The sequence below is a fragment of the Talpa occidentalis genome, unplaced genomic scaffold (assembly GCF_014898055.3).
Source record: "Talpa occidentalis isolate TD23 unplaced genomic scaffold, MPIMG_talOcc4v2.1 talOcc4.14, whole genome shotgun sequence".
In the NCBI taxonomy this organism is placed as follows: Eukaryota; Metazoa; Chordata; class Mammalia; order Eulipotyphla; family Talpidae; genus Talpa; species Talpa occidentalis.
In genome coordinates, this window is record NW_023601433.1 from 84,021,239 (window position 1) to 84,039,946 (window position 18,708).

The 18,708-nt window shown below is 55.4% G+C and overlaps 1 protein-coding gene across 2 annotated transcripts in view; it reads right to left on the reverse strand.

Annotated features, from left to right (window-relative positions):
* The window catches only part of TPCN1 (two pore segment channel 1), a 43,562-nt gene that overhangs the window by 14,712 nt on the left and 10,142 nt on the right, over window positions 1–18,708 (reverse strand). For both annotated transcript variants that reach the window (XM_037511115.2, XM_037511114.2), the window contains exons 3-8: window positions 5,576–5,703; window positions 3,719–3,895; window positions 3,245–3,358; window positions 2,495–2,625; window positions 1,639–1,727; window positions 456–490 (exon numbers count right to left, since the gene is read on the reverse strand). In XM_037511115.2, the coding sequence (XP_037367012.1) occupies window positions 456–490; window positions 1,639–1,727; window positions 2,495–2,625; window positions 3,245–3,358; window positions 3,719–3,895; window positions 5,576–5,703 (674 nt within the window). The remainder of the gene's footprint in view (window positions 1–455; window positions 491–1,638; window positions 1,728–2,494; window positions 2,626–3,244; window positions 3,359–3,718; window positions 3,896–5,575; window positions 5,704–18,708) is intronic.

An 18,708-nucleotide genomic window follows, 5' to 3' on the forward strand; every position in this document is an offset into this window, starting at 1 on the left:
TCTTCCCCCTCCCACCCACCATCTTGTCCATGGAACCCCTCCAGTGCCTCCCAAGGAACCCCACCAACTCCTCCCAAGGAACCCCAGGGATGGCAGAGAAACAAGCAGAAGTGGAGTCCAGGGCTCCACCTTCCTGAATTTGATGCTTCTAGCAGAAACAGCCAACGTTGTCCTGTTCTCCCAGAGAATCGGGTTTAAACAACCAGCTTCACTCTTCTCCACTCAAATGTTCCTATTTTCCAAATCTGATTCTGGAAATGGCTCTCTTAAGGACAGGACAGAGACTCCCTCAGTGCTCAAGTCTAGGTGTCCAGAACTTTTAGGAGCCATAAGCCATGACGAGAGGCCAGGCAGGGTGTCCTTGCCTAATCTGGCTAGGGAGGGTCAGTCCAGTTCCCCGGCCTGAGGAGAAAGCCCTCACATAAAGGAGGAAACTGACAACGTTGATTACTTACGGGGTCTGAAGGATTAGGGGAAAATAAGTAGAAACCTGGAAGGTGGCAGAAAAACAGAATGGAAAGAGGATTAGAGCAGAGGTCCCAAACCCCAGGCAAGAGCAGCAGGAGGCCAAGCGCATGGCCGTGGGCACAGCTTCCACAGCAGATGGGGGCTGCAGGGGCATTTCAGGGTCATCTCATCCTAGCACACTGTGTCCAGCATTGAGGGTGGGGACAATAAATCGATTGCTAGCACCCTCAAAAGGATTAGACAAATAAATGTACATGAGTACAGTGTACCGAGAGACAATAGGGAGTGGTGGGGACTGTGGCACTCTGGAGAACACCTGCTCTGTATAAAGGGAGCAAATGTTAGTAGGCATCGGATAAATGCTGTCATTTGAGAAAGTGACCCAAGTACCTTCAAGTCTGTTATTAAACAAGGCTGGATAGCTGCATTTTTATGTTAAGTGTCTAATTTTAAAACACTCACTCAACATTTTCAAGCCAAATTAAATCGATTTGTAGGCTGTGTTTGAAAACCAGACTGTTGGTTTGCAATCTTTGGTTCTGAGAACATGATAGACAAGTAGCAATTTCAAAGGGACCCCGTTGATCCCCTGCTCCCTGCAGCCCAGGGGGAGAAATACCACTCAGTGTCCCCTTTCTCAGAATGGACTGTTCCCTGAGTCCTTGTGATTTGAATGGGAAAAGGGAGAAACTCCACCCTTAGGAGATGTCGGCCCCCGTGGAGCACATGGAAATTCTATCAGCTTGAGGCGGTGGGTGGGAAGATGGGGGAGCTGGTGGCCTGCATCTGCGTGTATCAAGGGGAACAAGCTTTAAAACCATAATGTTGAGCTGCTCAGCAGGGGATGCAGTTACTACGTGACCATTTACAGAAACCTTTCTGATGTGTGAAGCAACGCCATCTATTTGTTGCTGAAGGAAACGTGACTATAAATTAAAATCAGAAAGACAGACATGGCAACGATCAGACGAGGACAGGGGGCCGTGGAGGATGGGGGGACTGAGAGCCTGAAATGATACAGAGGCAGCTTCCATTTTATTTCTAATACCTCGTTTCCTATGGTGGGGTTGACACCACTTTCAAAACCTTTCTAAACCGGCCCAGGTCCATCTTCCGACACCCGCACATGTGCACCTAGACACGGCCTTGGCCCGGGTTGGGGGGGCTCACCGAGGATGGCGAAGATGATCATGAAGAAGAGCAGCAGCAGCAGGATGTCCATGAAGGGCGGCAGGGACTGGAAGATCTGCCGCAGGTTGCTGGGGAGGAAGACAGCAGGCGGGTGAGGCGTTGGGGCCCCAGGACACGCTGCCTGAGGTCCCCACGGGGTATAGTGGTGGGGGTCTCCAGCCCATAAACACTGAACACCCCTGTGCCAGGCTTCCCGTCTGCCTGGAAGACTGCGCTGAGGGTGAAGGCGAGCTGGGTGGGTCAGCACAGCCCCTCCAGTGCTAGCAGAGCCCAAAGAAGTAGGGGAGCAGCAGGGCACCAAGCGCATGGCCGTGGCCATGGTTCCCACAGCAGGTGTGGGAAGCAGGGGCATTTCAGGGCCTCCTCATCCCAGGACAGTGTCCAGCTTTGAGGGTAGGGCCAACAACCGACCCCTAGTCCACCCTCACCAACATCCCCCCAGTCTGGAGATTTTCCAGATGGGGTCTTCAAGGTAAGTTTAACTCTAGGCCGAAGGTTTAGGTTCATCCCCCAGGCTCAGTGGCATCAAGAGAGCCTGCTGGGGCCACGCAGACATGGCCAAGGCACTGCAGCTGCCACAGTGTTTAGGCAGACACCAGCATCAGAGAGCGAAGCCGGCCCCAGCAGGCTGCAGGTGAGACCCTGGAACCCGCGCCTTGGGTGCAGCACACCTCCCTCTCCGGGGGGCCGCCAGCAGAGGGCGGAGAGTGTGCTGAGAACCTCCCAGTGTGTAGGGTCTGATAGGTCCTTGACTCACTGGGTCCTGCTCCACCGGCCCAGGGGGGCAACCAGGCCACGGCAGCAACTGTCTGAGAGGCTCCTGCCCAGGCCTTACCGCCGCACGCCGCCGCAGTACCGACAGTCCACCAGGAAGATGCAGCGCAGCGCCCGGGTCACCCGCACATGGGACGTCTGCCGTACCAGCACCACGATGGCCTCAACGAACTGCACCGCCAGCACGGAGGTCTGGGGGGGGCAGGCACAGGCACTGTCAGCCCCCACCCAGCCCCTCCTCAGTACCTCGAAGCAAGGGCCGGCTAGATACTGCCCATTCTGGCCCTTCTCTTCTCGCCGGCCCTCTCCTATCTCCAACATCAAGCAGCCCCCAGAGGGGCTGCAGCTGCTGGCACAAACATGTGGCCCCAGGACAATGAGCCCAAGAGGAGAGCCCCGGGAGCCCCTCACTCGGAGTGCGGGGTCCCTGAGGACTGTGCCCGTTGTGCCCTCCGATTCTGGGGTACATCTCCCGATACAGGTGCACACTTTACACTGCAAAGTGCCTCTCTGACACAGGTTGCGGGTCAGCATGGGCCTGGAGGCCGGACAGCCCGGGGTGTGAACCCCAGCTGCCAGGACCTAGTTCCCATTCTCTTCCAGCTGAGTGTACAGCAGCGCCCATCAGATGCCTCTCTCAGGGTGACCATGCCCGCCCTAAGCTCTGAATCACGTGGGGCGTGTGTAGCACGTGACACAGTGCAACAGCGTTGGGGGGGACGGGCCACGCTCACAAGCCTGGGAAGTACCCCGAAGGTACGGGCTTGAAGGCAACACGGGAGATGACACTATACGGAGATGGACACGTCACCTTGACCATGGTCCGCTTGTGCCGGATGAAGGTGTGGAGGCCCAGCCACCGCAACTTCATGCAGAGTTCAAACACGACCACCATGAGGGCAAACAGCTCCAGGGTTGCGTGGACCTGCAACCAGATGGTGTGGCCATGGCAACACTGCCTGCCTTCCTGCCCCCCTCCCCCACAGCTGCTGCCACCCCAAGGTGGGAGCCAGCGGTGCAACTGCAAGCCAGCCAGGTGCCCGACCCACCTGCAGCCAGGGCACAGGCCCTGGGCCAGAGTCAGGCACTCAGAGGGCGGCTTACCCTGGAGTTTTCTTGTGAGCAGAACTAGCGAGACCGGCTGAAGTCAGGGCTCCAGCAGGACCCCAGGCAAGAGGGCGAGCTAGGCCCACTCCCTGCCACCTCTAGCACTTCCCAGGGCTGCCTTGTTTTAAATCTCTTCGCTATGTCTGCCCTTCCAAAATGTTCCTGCCAGAGCACTCACGTAAATGCCAAGCCGCAGCGCAGGCACGGCGGGGGCCTCGCACAGGGAGAGCAGCAGCAGGAGCAGGGCCGTCGACAGCTCCATCAGGTAGAAGAGGTGGTTGTGTGCGAAGAGGTAGGCCGCCAGTGCTCTGGCATTCTTGGGGTGGGTGATAAACTTGTCGTTATTCTCGCCTTCCTGAGAAAACACAGCAGAGGGGAAGGGTCACCCACCTCAGCAGCTCCAAGGCTTCGCTGCCCCAGCTGGCAGCCCCCACGAGCATGTCCTCGCTTGGCCAGTACCCGGGTGCACCCCCTTGCTTCAGAGCTTCCCAGTAGGGACAGTGCTACAACCCCCCGTACCACTCTGTCATGGAGACACGTCTCAGCGGCCCAGAGGAGGGGTGCGGGTGAGCCCAGTCCCGGGCTCCGTGCCACCAGGGCCGGGAGCACACACGGCGGCCTGGGAAACTCCTGGGCTGGAAGACTGCAAAATGTAGTTCCTGGGTAGTTCCTTAGAGCAAACTGCCAGGGATGAAGGTCTGGCTAGAGGAAGCCACCCACGCGGGGCCCAGAGATGAACACCAGGGCTTGGAATCGCCCCTGAGGAGACAGAGGAGGAGCTGCCCCCCCTACAGGGCATAGCGAAGTATCACCCCTGCCACCCATGTGAACCCCAGAGGTGCTCCAGCCTCGGGGCCCGGCGAGAGCATGAAGCCGATGAGGAAGAATAAGGAGGCAGCCAGGAGTGGGTGACCTCGGGTCTCTGCTCTCCTCTTCCCGGGTGAAGCCCACCCTACGTCAGAGCTGTCTCAGAGGCTCTGGGGTGAGTGAATCCACAGGTGAGATTTGGGAGGAGGAAAGGGAGGGCGTCAGACACCTCACAGCAGCGAGGGGCTGGACACCGGAGCATACCAGCACACATATGCCGACACACCAGCACACACGTGGTGACACACCGGCACACATGCGCCTATACACCAGCACACGCGCTCCAAAACACCAGCACACACATGCTGACACACCGGCACACACACGCCGACACACCGGCACAACATGCTGATACACCGGCACACACACGCCGACACACCGGCATGCACACATTGACACACCAGCACAGGCTCCCCACAGCCAGACTACTGCTCTGGAGGCAGCTCCAGACCGCCCTGGGATTACACTTTGTACCAGGGGAAACACACAGTGCAGGATAAAGGGAACATGTGGAGGGAGAACGCTCCACCTTCACAGCATAGTTGGGTAAACGAGGCTACATTTGCCAGGTATGATGATAAAGTCACTGAAGCTCTTGTAAGAGTTCTAACAGCCTAAGAAAAACGCCGCGGTGACTGACACAGCACGGGGAAAGGCAGACCGTGCAGCGGCGGGCACCCCGGGACCCATGTGTCATTCTTAACACAATGTGGATGGCGAGTGTCTCAGATTTTTCCCACATCTCCGTTGTACCTCAGCTTGCTGTAATGCGCGTGTAATATTACTTTTACTTACATAGAAAATGAAAACGTGAGAGAGCAAAGGTGAAGTCAGTGGCAGCCAGCTCAACAGGAAGGGGGTGACCACCACTGGGCCCACCCCCAATACCCACCACCCCCTCTCAAGTCCCTCCCGATTGCTGGCTCCCAGTGTGCCCCCGAGAAGAGGGAGAAGGGCAGGACAGGCCAGGGGGCCAGACAGGAATCCTGGGGGCAGGCAGAGCCACAAAGCGGGCGCCGGAGACCAGCCCACACAATCCCGCCATGGAGGCACCGCCAGGCTGGCTTTCCAGCCCAGGGACAAAGAGCAGGGACAGGAAGCAAAGCCCCCGCCACCCCCTCCACCCACGGTGCCAGGAGCAGTGGGGTCCTGAAGGGGAGACACTCACCTGGAGGTAGACAGCTGCCTCTTGGTAATTCATCTCCCAGTTGTGTCCGGTGGGGCTCGAGGGGAAGCCCTCGTCCCCGGAGCTTGGGCTGGGAGCCTGGGCATCGTGGATGGCATAGCTGCCTCCGTCTGCATTGAAAGAGGAGAGGGTCACCCACCACCAGACTTAAGAGGATAAAGACACCGTTGCCGTGCCCGCTCTGCTCATAGGTCGCGTTCACCACCTGCGCAGCCACACTCAGGCCTGAGCGCAGCAGGCGCTGGCCTGGCTAGTTAGCAACAGTTTTCCTCATCTTGTTAAGTGAAAACAAGCAAATCAAAGAGCACACAAAGCTATGCCATCTCTTGGGTGCAATGGGGAAGGAGCAAGGAAACACAGACACCTGCTTATCTTTACAAGAAGAAATAGGAAGGATAATAAAACTCAGTGAAATTGGTTGCCTGCAAGGGGTTTGGAGACGGCCAGAGGGAATGATCTTTTTGTACACTTCTGACTTTTGCAAGCATGTTAATGTTCCCTCAGTTAAAAACCAGGAACAGCTGGGTGGGCCCGTGGTGCAGGAACCAGCATTGCTCTTCTCTGCTGGCGCTCAAGCCTTTTCTCCCATGGTCGCCACCCCGGTTTGTTGCCCTGGGCAACAACCTGTCCTTCCTCTCCATCCATAGTCCTTGGCTCTGCTGATTCCACCCCAGCTGTCCAGGGAGGCGACCCAGACGCTATAAGAGCCCCCGACCTCTCCTGGACAGGACCAGTTCGGACAAGGGCGATGGCCCCAGATCAGCAAAAGTGGGTGAGTGGTTCTACCCGAGATGGAGCGTCCCTGGGCTAGTTAGCGGGGGGGGGGGGGGGGCTCGCTCCCTGTTGCTGCTGGCTCCAGGAGGGAAAGCCTGCCTGACAAGGAAGCCAGTGGAGAACAAACCAGTAACAGGGAACACACTGCCGCAGCCCTGAGAGCTGAGCAGGAAATCACCCTTAGCGTTTCCAACGCTAGCGGAGAGCCTTTCCTACTTAAGCCTGAGTTGGGCTTGTCACACACTCGGCTGTCTCTTCTGAGCAGCGATGGCCCAAGAAATGACTCTCAACTTGTTAATTTAAGAAGTGAATCTAGGAAGAGAGCTGGGTTCCCTGTAATCCACACTCTAAAGGAGGATAAAGAATCAAATGTTTGGAATCAAAGAGTTGGCAGGAAGCAAATGTGTAAAGCTCACGATTGAACAGGAAAAGGGGGGGAACCAGCAGGGGTCACAGGGATGGTGGGTCACAACTGGTTCTTCTGACCTTGAACTGCCAGACGGGACAAATGGCTCATCTATCTGCAAAGCTCCTTCCCACCCAATTTTACAAACATATTCATTGAGGTATGTTTGACATACAATAAATTGAACACATTGCAAGTGCACGCGCTGATGTTCTGACATATGTACACATTTGTAAAACCATCACTACCATCCAGAAAATTTATCTGTCATCCCTGCAAGCCCCCTACCTATCCATCCCCAGGCAGTCACAGATCCGCTGTCACTATTAGCTGATTCTGCAGCACCTAGAATTTGATAGAACAGAACTGCAGAATGTGTTTTTGGTTTGGCTCTTCCGCTCGGCAGCATGATTCTGAAATTCATCCATGTTGTACAGAGAATAAGAGAAATTCCACGCCCTCACCCAAACCCTTACTTGGTACACCTCAGAAAGTGAAGTACATCCCCCCAGTAGTATATGAGGGTTCCCAGTATTATAAGAGGGTTCCAGTTCCTCCACATCCTCACCAAGAACTCATAAGTTCAATCTTTTTAATCATAACCATTCTCAAAGGCATTGATGGGCACTGAATTGTTTTTCAAGGCAACGCTTTCACTTGCATTTTCCTGATGCCTAATAATGTTGAGCGTGGAGTCTCATGAAGACACACCAAAAGCAAACAAGGAAGCCCCTGCCCCTCTGGAAGTGAAACCAAAGCAAAGGCTTTGAAGGCCAAGAGAGCGGGGCTGGAAGGCATCCACAGCCACAAGAAAAAGGTCTTCATGTCAACCCCTTTTCAACAGCCCAAGACACTGTGGCTCCAGAGGCACCCCAAATATCCTGGGAAGAGCACCCCCAGGAGAAACAAGCTTGACCCTCATGACGGCATCAGGCTCCCCCGACCACTGAGTCAGCCTCGAAGGAGACAGAGCAGCAACACACGAGTTCCCGGTGGATGTCAAGGACAAGCAGCGGGTCACACGGGCTGTGGAGAAGCTCTGGGACGCTGACAAGGCCAAGGTCAGCTCCCTGATCAGACTCCACGGAGCAAAGTCCCCTGTTTGACTGGCTCCTGACTACAATGCTTTGATGCTGCCAACAACCTTGAGGTCCTCTAACCTGAGTCCAGCTGGCTAATTCTAAACAAGAACCGTTTCCCATTAAAAAAAAATAAATAAACTGCGTATCTTCCCACAAACTTATTTGCCATTTGCGGATCTTCCTTGAAATGTCTTCAAATCTTTTTTTTTTTTTTTTAAGAATTATTTCTTTACTGTAAGATTTTTATTTATTTTGGCATAGAAAAACTGGGGTGTAGGCCAGAGGTGCAGGGAGGTGAGAGGATTTACCAGAGACAGAGTGGGGAGCAGAATGGTTGGATCTACTGAAATCTACTGCCGAGGGGAGCAGCGGGGAGACAGGAGAGGTCTGCCGTGCCATGTGAGTCAGCTCCCTGGCCAGAAATCAAACTCAGGCCATCACAGTGACAGTGCTGAGACTTAACCCCTAGGCCACCAGAGAGGCCCATTTTCTTTTACTTCTTCTGATTAGTTATTAATTGTATCACCTTTGACTTCCAAGTCGATGTCATAGAAAAGAGTCCACCTTTTCCCCTTGGGACACTTGCTCTAGGCACCCAGCCACCATGTCGTGAGGAAGCTCAAGCAGCTGTCGGAGAAGCCAGTGGGGAAGAATCAAGCTCTGTGGTCCACGGTCCAGCTGCACTCCTGGCCCACAGCCTCTAGCAACTGGTCTGTCAGGTGACAATCCATCTCAACAACCCATCCTCCATCCCAGTCAGTGCCAACGCATGGAGCAGAGAAGACCCCATTCCAAATTGCAGACCATATAAATGGTATTACTGTCTTAAGCACTATGTTTTGGGGCTGTTTGTTATATAGCAATAGGTAACGAGACATTTCAGAGGACATGATACCGATCAGCCCATTTTATTTTTCAAAACAATCCTACAAAAAAGGTAATATTATCCTTGCCACCCCCACCACAATCACAGAAACTAAGGACAGAAAGGCTAAGCGCATTTTGGAGGCTGCGGAGCTAATGAGAGGCAGGGCTGGGATACCAAACCAGGCGGGCTGGCAACATGCCTCACAAGAACTTGAAACCCAAAAGGGTGAGAAGGTAGCGTTAAAAGGGCCAAAAATAGACCATCGCTAAAATGGAATCACAGAAAGAGATGGGACATCTGGATGCAGTTTGCACTCAATAATTCAGGCCCTTCTCTCCCCAATGCCAGCACGCCCAGCTCTGATCCCAGAGCCCATTTCTGAAATGGGCCCAGCAGAAACACAGGAAGGTCAAGCCTCCTTCCCACCTTCTCAGGCAGACCAGGGAGGCACAAGCCAAAAGGTGACTCCTGGGTAGCAGCCACAGGCAGGCACCGGACCAGGCTGAGCAAGCAGAGCTCCCAACAGTGCACAGGACAGAGGGCCTTCAACTTGGTCATATTCAAAATACTGAAATAAGCGAATGCCACATTCTGTTAGAGTTAGGGACACACATCCTTGCTGTTTTATTCAAACTATGATCTGAAAGTTAGCAAAAAAAAAAAAAAAAAAAGCGTAATAAAAGTACTTTAAAGCCAACAGTGGCCTTATTCTTCTACTCGCTTGCTCAGCATCCCCGGCGATGGAGGACAGCCTCCAGGTGCTGGGCCCTGGGTGAGGACTGGAGGTACCTGGGCAGCCCCTGCCTCTCAGGGCTCCTTTCTGCTGAGGCCCCATCTCCACCAGGCCTCACGAAGAGGACATTCATCGGGGATGTTTGAAGAAAGGTTATTCACCAGGGAGGAGGGAGTTGGGTTGGCTGCTGTGCACCTCATTGCAACTGTAGGTTTAGATCCAGAGAGACTGTGAGGTGGCTCTCTCCCTCTCGGCCTGCCATGCGCCCTTCCAAGAGGCAGCTGCCTGGCAGGGCACTGATAGACTCTGGGCCTGTTTCCCTGCCTGGGGTGTCAGGTCCATGAGGACAGGACAGTTGTTCACTGTGGTGGCCGCCGAGCCCAGAACCGTGAGGCAGTGTACGAGTGAACAAGGTAAAGGGAAAGCCAGGAAGGTTCCACATACAGGAGGGCGGGGCCCAAGGGGCAACCCGCAGGGTGTGGTGGGGTAGACCCAGGGAGCCAGCACCCAAGGGCAGTAATTTTCTCTGTGTTTTCCACACGCATCATTCTTTTAAGGACTTGCTGGAGAGGGACCACTTTGTGTAAGAGCAATTCAGGGCAGGACTTTAAAAAGAAAGGCGAACTCGGACAAGGTGGGGCTAACAAAGACTTCTCCTCCCCCAGGATGGCCTCGGTTCAGGGCTTTAAGCATCCTCCCTGATGCGGTCTCAGAGAACGTAACTTGGCTTGCTCATGAGGCCCCAAAGGCCAAGCAAGACAGAGTGCTTGTGTCGCATGAGGAGCGGGCTGAAAGGCCCAGGGGACCAGGAACACCACGGGGCTTTTCCAGAAAGTCACAGGTGACTGCAAAGAGCCCCCCGCGCAGGCTCAGGGGCCAGGTGGCACATTTAGGGATTACTGAGAGGGCCTTGAGGAAGGCAACTGTTCCATTTATGTACAGCCCTTGGGCCTTGGGGCCGCTGCCAAGTCCAAGGGCACTTTCAGAGCCTGGCAAGAGGCGGGGCGGCACCGCCTGGGGCGGGCTCCCTCCGTCTGCTCTACTCTAACCCTGACGCCCACATGTGCTAGGAGAGAAAGGCCAAAGAGGCAATGGAAAGGCTCCAACTCCCAAGGGCTTTATTGTTCCAGAACATGACTTGCTCAGATGCTCAGCAGCTTCTCAAGGCAAAGGGCAATTAAGGTCATAAAGAGGGAAACATGGAGGCAGGTGTCTCGAAGGGCCTGCGTCCAAGTCTGCGTGAGACAGACTGGGGACTTGAAGTTCAGAGGGGCTGTGTCGGGCACGAGGCCCTGACTCCTGGGGACCCAAGCCCCAGGGGCGGGTGGAGTCCCAGGGCAGGTGTGCCTCCCGTCCCCTGGGTCTGACCCCGCCTCTGCCTGGCAAGCCTCAGCCCTAGTGACGGTAGTACCCGCCTGCCCGATACCCTGGCCTGGTCTACTCCTGCCCCCCTGGAGTGGATCTGCACTTCCTGGGAGACCACAGGCCTCCAGGTAAATGACTGGCCAATGAAAGGTGCAGTGGGCTTTTGACATAGACCTCTCCAGCGCCCCCCAACCCCAGCCTGGCCCCCGTACATGGGTGATAATTAAAGACTGTGAATGAATCTATGGGCAACCTCAGACTTGGGCACCTTTCTCGCCCAGGATGGGGGGCTCTCCTGGGAGCTGGAAGGACAAGGTCAAAACATACCACGAGGGCCCGGATGGAAGAGATGGGGTGACCTCACGACAGGGCAGTCAGGGAGCCGGGTCCCTACAACCTCCTCCAGGAAGATGACGGCCGGTCTCTGCATTTTGGCCTTTCTTGGGAGGCAGCTGGACTGGGAACAGGAGGGACGGAGGGGAAAGGATGGCCTCGGGAGGGCAGAAGGAGCAGGAGGTGGAGGGAACAGGGGGTGGAAGAAGCTTCTTTCTGGCCCTCTCCACAGACAAGCTTCTCCCCTTGCAGGAGGTTTTAAAGGGCCAGAGGGAGCTGACCAGGAACATTCTCGGTGACCAAGAAGATCCCAATCTGTGCCTGCGGGCAAAGTTCCAGGAAGGGAAATATTCTGCTCTGCGCGCCTGGAGCCTGACAGATGAGCTCACATGAAAACCAGCCCTCAGCCTTTTCAGGTACACAAACCTTGGTGACTGAAGATTTACGCAACCTCTACCCCTCACCTGCCCTCCCCACATTCTGGCCATCAGCCCAGGGAGATGAACTGAATCACTGGCAGGAGGTGGAGAAGGAACTGAAAGAAACCGGTTGAACTGACAGGCGGCAGAAAATAAAAGAACAAAAAGCTCTAACTCAAAGCGGGAGAGTTCCCGTCCAGAGGACAGGCAGACAGACCAGGATGACCTGTTTGCACAGATGGTGACGCTTCCTCCATGCTGATGTAACAGGGCCCAGGCGCTCCCTGCAAACAGCTGGCTGCTTTGCATGCAGCCCTGAGATGACCCTGCGGGGAATCCAAGGTTTCCGTTGCTGGAGCACAGCATGCAGCGGGTCCTGGCAGAGCTGGGTAAATAGAAACACTTTCCATATGCCAGCCATAAAGTTGCACCAGGGAAGAGGGAACTGCAGGCAGGAGGGGCGTGCTCTGCAACATCCCTCCCCCCAATTCAGAGAGTGCAGGGTCAGCTAAGGCTGGGTAAACCACTTGCCTTCCTGGGGTGGCCCTCCTGGGGCACAGGGTTAGGAGGTTGCTTAGATGGAAGGCCTGTGAGCTCCTGCCGGGTGGCAGCTCTGCTCGGAAAGCAAGGCGGTGACTGCTGGGGGGCAGGTTTATGCTGAAGACCCTGCCCCCATTCAACCCTCTCTCCTTTTCATCTCATTCTCTTCCATGCACCATGTCTTCTCAAACGCACACCCTGCGTACCCTCTTCAAGACAAACCATAGCCCTGGACCCCCAAGTCCACTGCCAGCTGCACCCTCCCCCTGCTCCCGACGTTAACACCGCTCCCGACGTTAACCCCTACAGCCTCAGTTTCTTCATCCATTAACTGGGATGGGTGCCAGCTGGGCTCCAGGCATCACAGAAACAAATACCCACAAAGTACCCCGAGCCCTCCGGAAGCCCGTGCCCACCAGAATGACAACGAGCAGCCACCCGCCCGTTTGCCAGTTGTCGCTGAGAGCCCCACTCCATGGGAGAAAGCTCGAGGAGGACAGAAAAATAAACTAGATAGACACAGACGAGTTTTACAGGCGCAGCCGTGCCTCGCTGCTGCCGAGCTGGCTGGCTCTGCAAAGGCCCCCAGATAAAAATCAGGCAAAGAAACCAAATGGCCAAAGAAAGTCGAGTGCACATGTCCTCCTTGGGGCTGTGCTTTGTGATGACCGCTAGCGAGACCGCGTGGGACAGACCCACGTTCAGTGCACAGTATGAAGGCACCAAACCCAGGCAGAGACCTGGGCAAATAGACCGGCTTCCAGAAAGGCGAGAACCGGCGCAGAGTCCTCCGGCTGAATCGCTGGCCTCGTACCCAAAACCTGTTCTCCCAAAGGCTTAGGCTAGGGGAGGGAAGGGTCACCCATGCTGGGGCAGGGTTCAAGCGGTATTCTAGAAGGAGCGGGCTTAGTCAGAAGTAGCTGGGGTAATGTGCTGTACCTCCTCCAGTTTGCTTCCAGCCAGCTGACGGTGGCCAAATCAAGAGGGAGTCCCAGCAGAGACATGAAGCCAGCCATGGAAGGGACTTGAACTGGAAGGGGAAATGGTTAGAAGTAGGGAGAGGCAGCTATAAGCAGAGTATGGAAAGACAGGAGGGGTGACAGCAGGGGAGAAGAGCCAGAAGCAAGCTTAGTGCTCTAGGAGAGCGGGTCCTGTCCTCAGCGCACTGCCCAGGGCACTCGCATCCTGAGGCCGTGAACGTGACCTTGAGAGCAGCTCTGGTCTTACAAAAAAAATCAAGTGATGACTTTGAGGAGAAAAAAGGTGAAATTTTAAAAGGCTAACTTTCTAAGGCTGTAAGCAAACATGGCTTAATTGAGGAGACATTTATTGAGCACCTACTGGATGCCAGGCATCATTTTGTTCAAGCCATGATGTCTGGTATCCAGTAGGTGCCTCATGGCGCTTACAATCCCAAGGTGAAAGCAGCAGCGTGATTCCAGAGCACTGAAGTCATTTGTTAGTCACAAGGGCCTAGAGAAGAGTGTGGCAGCTCCCCTCCCCTGGCTGCTGGGCGGAGGCAGGGAGACACACCGGTGCTGACTTCTGAAGGCTGAAGGCATGTCCACAGGTGGGTGGGAGTGGGGTGAGGGGTACATTCCAGAAACAGAGATCACACATAAAGCACAGAGAAGCAAACAGCAGGTGTGCTTGGGAAACTGAGGGAGGGTTCAGTACCCCTGATGCTTAAAGAGCCAGAGACGCGGCAGTCCTGGAGGCGAAGAACACACACTGCTCGCACGCACCACCAGACCCCCTTTTAGGGGGCCTACCTTTGCTAATGCTGCTAAGTCTGAAAATGTCTGGGGAACCAGCTACCAGCTTCAGGCCACTGAAGGGGAACTAAGGTTCAGAGAGGCACAGCGATGTGCCCAAGGTCACGCAGCAAGGAAGTAGCCAGAATAGGGTTCCAGCCCAGGCAGCCTGAGGGCTCGCCCTTGCCCCCCAACTGCTGTGGTGTGCGAGCAGCGGGTGGGCTGTCAGCCAGTTGAAGGCACCTGGACCCCACTACTGGGTTCTACCAGACAAGCAACTTGAGCAGGTGAACCTTTTGGAAACGCCCACACAGGCAAGGTGGTTGATCTGGGCGAACATCGGGACCCCATCTGCAGGTTTTCTGCCTGGGGCGTCCCCAGGGGAGCGCGCGCAGCTGACTGGCCAGGTCACTTCCAGCCTCTCATCTGCCTTGGAGAGGAGACTGTGCCTGGCCACTGCCCTCCCCGCCACACCCCTTCTGCCCAAGCAGAGAGAGAACGAGCAGCTGGCCCATGTCCCGCAGGGAACCTGGTGAGGTGGGAGGGCTTGATTTTTCCATCTGTAGTCTGAGAATTTCAAGGCCTGGCTTGCAAGTGTCCTCCCTTTTCCGGTGGTAACAGGTTGATTCCAAGGCAAAGGGCCTTCTCTCCCACCCACCCCTGAGAGCCTGTGGTGCACAAAGTGCTTCGGAGGCTTTGGAAAAACATTTGTAAGGACAGCGCGCATCTCAAAGGCCCGCGTTTCACACACGTGCACACACACAAACTCCGCTCTGTTTACCCAGAGCAGAGCACGGCACCTGCGTGAGCATCTGTCCCATATTCACTTGGAAGCATCAGAAATGCTAATTGTGCTGCGCGCGGGAGCACATGGAGATGAAAAGCACTTTTCTCCACATTCTGGCCTCCCCGGGCTCCTGCAAGAGGCCAGCAAGCACGCGGGCCCGGAGGACCAGGTCTGGCCGTGAGACTCACCGGTCACCAGGCCCTGCTGGCTCAGCGGATGGTGTTCACTGAGCGAGGACAAACGTCCCTACCCGGAATACCCCAGCAGAGACAAACTCGGCCACACCCAGGCATCTGGATCTTCTGCAGCTGCTAGAGGTTCCCGGGAGATAAGCAGGAAAGGGGAGGAGGTGGGCGGGACACAGGCCTGGGGTTACCCCAGCTGGGAGGAGCCTAGAACCCTGCAGAGAGCAGATGGCTGCAGCCACTTCTCAGGGACCCAGCCTGGCTGCTGCTGCTCCTGCAGTCAGTGGCCCAGCACTGGGCTCTGACCCTGCTTCCTTTTTCCTCAGTTTCCCTTTCTGCCGAGTGTGGAAGGCAGCCCCAAAGACGCATCACAAACAAAAAACACTAAGCAGAAGCCGTCCGAAGCAGGAGGCAGGAGATGGAGCTGCATGAGCCATTCTGCAGTGCCCAGGAAGGTGGTCGTGGAAGCTGACATTGTCCCCGCCTTGGTCACTTACAGGCACCTTAAGAAAGGTTAAAAGGGACCTCCCTGGTGGCGCAAGGGGTTAAGACACAACCTATGAAGCTATCTGCAGCCACTGCAGCCGAGATCAATCTCCAGCTGGCCAGGGAGCAACCCACATGGTGCAGCAGACCTCTCCTGACTCACCCACTGCTCCCCTCAGCAGTGTATTTCGTCAGTCTGCCTGTTCTGCTCCCCACCCTGTCTCTGGTGTATCCTCTCACCTCCCCGCCCCCCACACCTCTGGCCTGTACCCCAGTTATGTACGCATACATAAATAAATCTAAAAAAAAAAAAAAAAGGTTAAAAAGCCGTTAATAATCCTTCTGAGGGGAAGCCAGAGGACACCAGCAAAGGGAACAAGAGCACAGACCCTCAACGAGGAGTCCTTATGTTACTGGCTGGGGAAAGGGACGCTGCTGCTTGGCTGACAATGAAACCTGGATACTTGCAAATTTCTGTTCATTGAGGTGGTACCCTGAGATCACAGCTTAACCCTCCCCATTCATCTTCATGTCAGCCCTGCATGGAGACATGCCATCCCCCATTTTGCAGACGAAGAAACTAAAACTAGGAAGAAACCGAAGCTTAGCTGCTCGTTCAAGGTTGCCTGGCTACCCAGAGACGATGCCAGAAAGTCAGCCCCAGTCTTGCTGGAGATGAAGGCTGAATGAGGCAGAGCATGGCAAGTGCCACCACTCCCAGCACACGCACTTCTAACCATCTGAGAGTCTCCCCAGCCCCCCTCCCCCATCGCCAGACCTGGAAGCCCCTACACCCCCTGGGACAGTCTCTGGCCTCCAAATGGCTCCACATGACAGGCCACCAAACCAAGCGGCCAACTGGCTGGGAGGCTGGACGGGCTCTGGTGCCAGCCTGGCTCCTGGGCACACAGTAAAAACTACGACTCTACACGACAAGGCAGGCCGGCCAAGTGTGGGCAGCCGAGCCCGCAAGAAGAGGGGGCCCTTGAGAGTCACAGAGAGAAGACATCACACCCGTCATGACCACCCACGAGCGAAAGCCAATGCACCCGGCAGCCTGGAGCCGCTCCAAGCCATTAGCCGCGCTGAGCACAGCCGCTCTGCCCGAGCTGGTTTTCAGCAAAGCTAAAAGAATAGGGAAAAAGCCCAAGCTAACGAAAAGAGAGATTACTGAGAAAAAGGCAGCCCACAAGTGGAATGGCAGAGCTGGGGGCGGGGGGCAGGGGGAGGCTCAGACGTGAGGGAAGGTGGGTACGGGGCATCCCACGTTGAAAGCATGACGACGGGACCGTGTGGACTCCAGGACTGTGTGGGCTCCCAGAGAGAGCAAGCACTAAAGCAGAGAACCAAGCCTCTGGGGAACAGGCTGCTCAGGGGCAGGCATGGGCCAGGCCCCTCCATGTCACCCAGGAGGGGGCTCCGGGGACTGGCCAAGCTATGACAGACAGCATCACGTGTGACCCTGTGTTTCTGGGACCTGGTGACTCACTTCCAGATGCGTGACTTCATGTGTTTATTACATGCCCAGGGTATGGGTAGAAAGGACTTGGGCCCTGGCTCTGCAGAACTTGTACTTCTGGACAGAGGCACAATTGTGTAATCCTCGGCGCCCAAAACAACAGCACCCAGCCAGGCGTGACACTGGGCTGGGCTCCGCGCCTCCCTGCCCTCTCCAACCTCGCCACCTCAGAGGGCGTCACAGCCATGCCAGCAAGAAATCCAGACAGGTTAAGCCTTAGGGAAGAGACTGTGATTTACAAAAGCCCCATCCGAAGCTGGAGGAAGGGAGTGGTATGAACCACCCATGCCAGGTGGCTTTGCCAAACTCCTCTACCAAAATTCCATTTCCTCACCACCTTCAGGAATCCATCATGGCACAAAGCCAACCCTGATTCAGTGCCTAAGACACTCATTGACTCTCTCCCTCGTAGGTGGAGGAGGGCCAGGGGCCTCGGCACGTGGAGAGCGAGAGTGAGGCCTCTCATCCTGCAGCCACTGTCCTGAGTGGCCCGGGGGCGCGGGGGCTCTGAGGAGAAAGAGGACAAAGGCCTGCCGCTGGAGGAAGCTGTTGCAGCCATGTCAGAGCGGGCGGCTCACCGGGAGGCGTGGCCGTGCAAGTGATGTAAATGAAAAACTACGGGCAGTTGTTATATACATGCGATCATACGAGCAGCCCCATGCTTGAAGCTGTTTGACTCATTGGTTCTGATTTCTGGGGTGGAGTCAGCCAGGCGTCAATAAATGGGGCGAAACTTCTCATGGCATGGAAAGTGCCAGGGCTGCTGCCAGACATCTGGGGCCAGGCCCAGAGGGAGGGGCAGACACTCAGTGTCTCATTTGACCCAAGAACTTTGGCTTCACCCTCACCGAGTGGGCTGGCCTAAGTGTTCGGTTTCTTTAACAACGTGGGGAGGTGAATGAAACTTTGAAGGCCAGTAGCACCTAGGAGGAGCAATGCTCCCTCTGGGCAAGGCCTGCAAACCGAGGTGGCAGACTTGGTGATGAGGGCACCCCACACATCTGCCCGGGTGCCTGTTTGGTACGCAACAGCACCCTGATATTTGCTGAACAACTGAATGAAATAAGCCCCCCTGCCCCAACATCTGCCTTTTGGGTCACTGCCCTCTCCACGCCTCAAAGTGCCCAGCTGAGAAATGGAGTTCAAGAGTGTTCCCGGGCAAGGGCTATGCGGATAAACCACGGACACAGACCTCGCTGCACACACGCTTGCAACCGATCGCTGTCACAGCGCCTGCCGCCTCCAACAGGAGAGGGTGGGAATGGCCGTGAGGCAGACTTTACTCAAAAAAAGGATTCTCCCACCGTGGGGACGAGAAGGAGGTGGGACCCAAGGAGAGCTCCTGGGGGGAGACAGGCAAGGGTTCCAGATGCACACGCAAGTCCACCGAGGAGACAAGACTCTCCCCTAGAGAAACAAAGCCCCGAAATCAGGTCTTAGAAGAAAAGCCAAAAGGCCACGTGAAATGCCGCTCTTGCTCCTGCAGCTAAAACACGCGGGGAAAGAGATGAAAAATTTTGTTTTTTAATAAATTATTTTATTTTATATAATTCTTACATTATTTTTCATTTTTGCATAATATATGCATTTTCACTTTGGTTATATTCCCCATACAATTGCACCCCCTTTTTCTGACCCTACTCCCTCTTCTCCTCCCCCTGCCCCCCACTGCAGTGTGTCTCTGGTCTATAGCTGCTTGTTGATTTTGATTTTTACTTTATTGCAACTAGTCTTTTAACCCATAATCCAAAGCCCCTGCCTGTGGTTGTGTGCTGACATGCTGATTCTGCCACCCATGAGGGTGTTTATGAATCCACTCTCCCTTTCCCTGGGGAGGGGAAATGAGTGCTCAGGCTTTATCTTA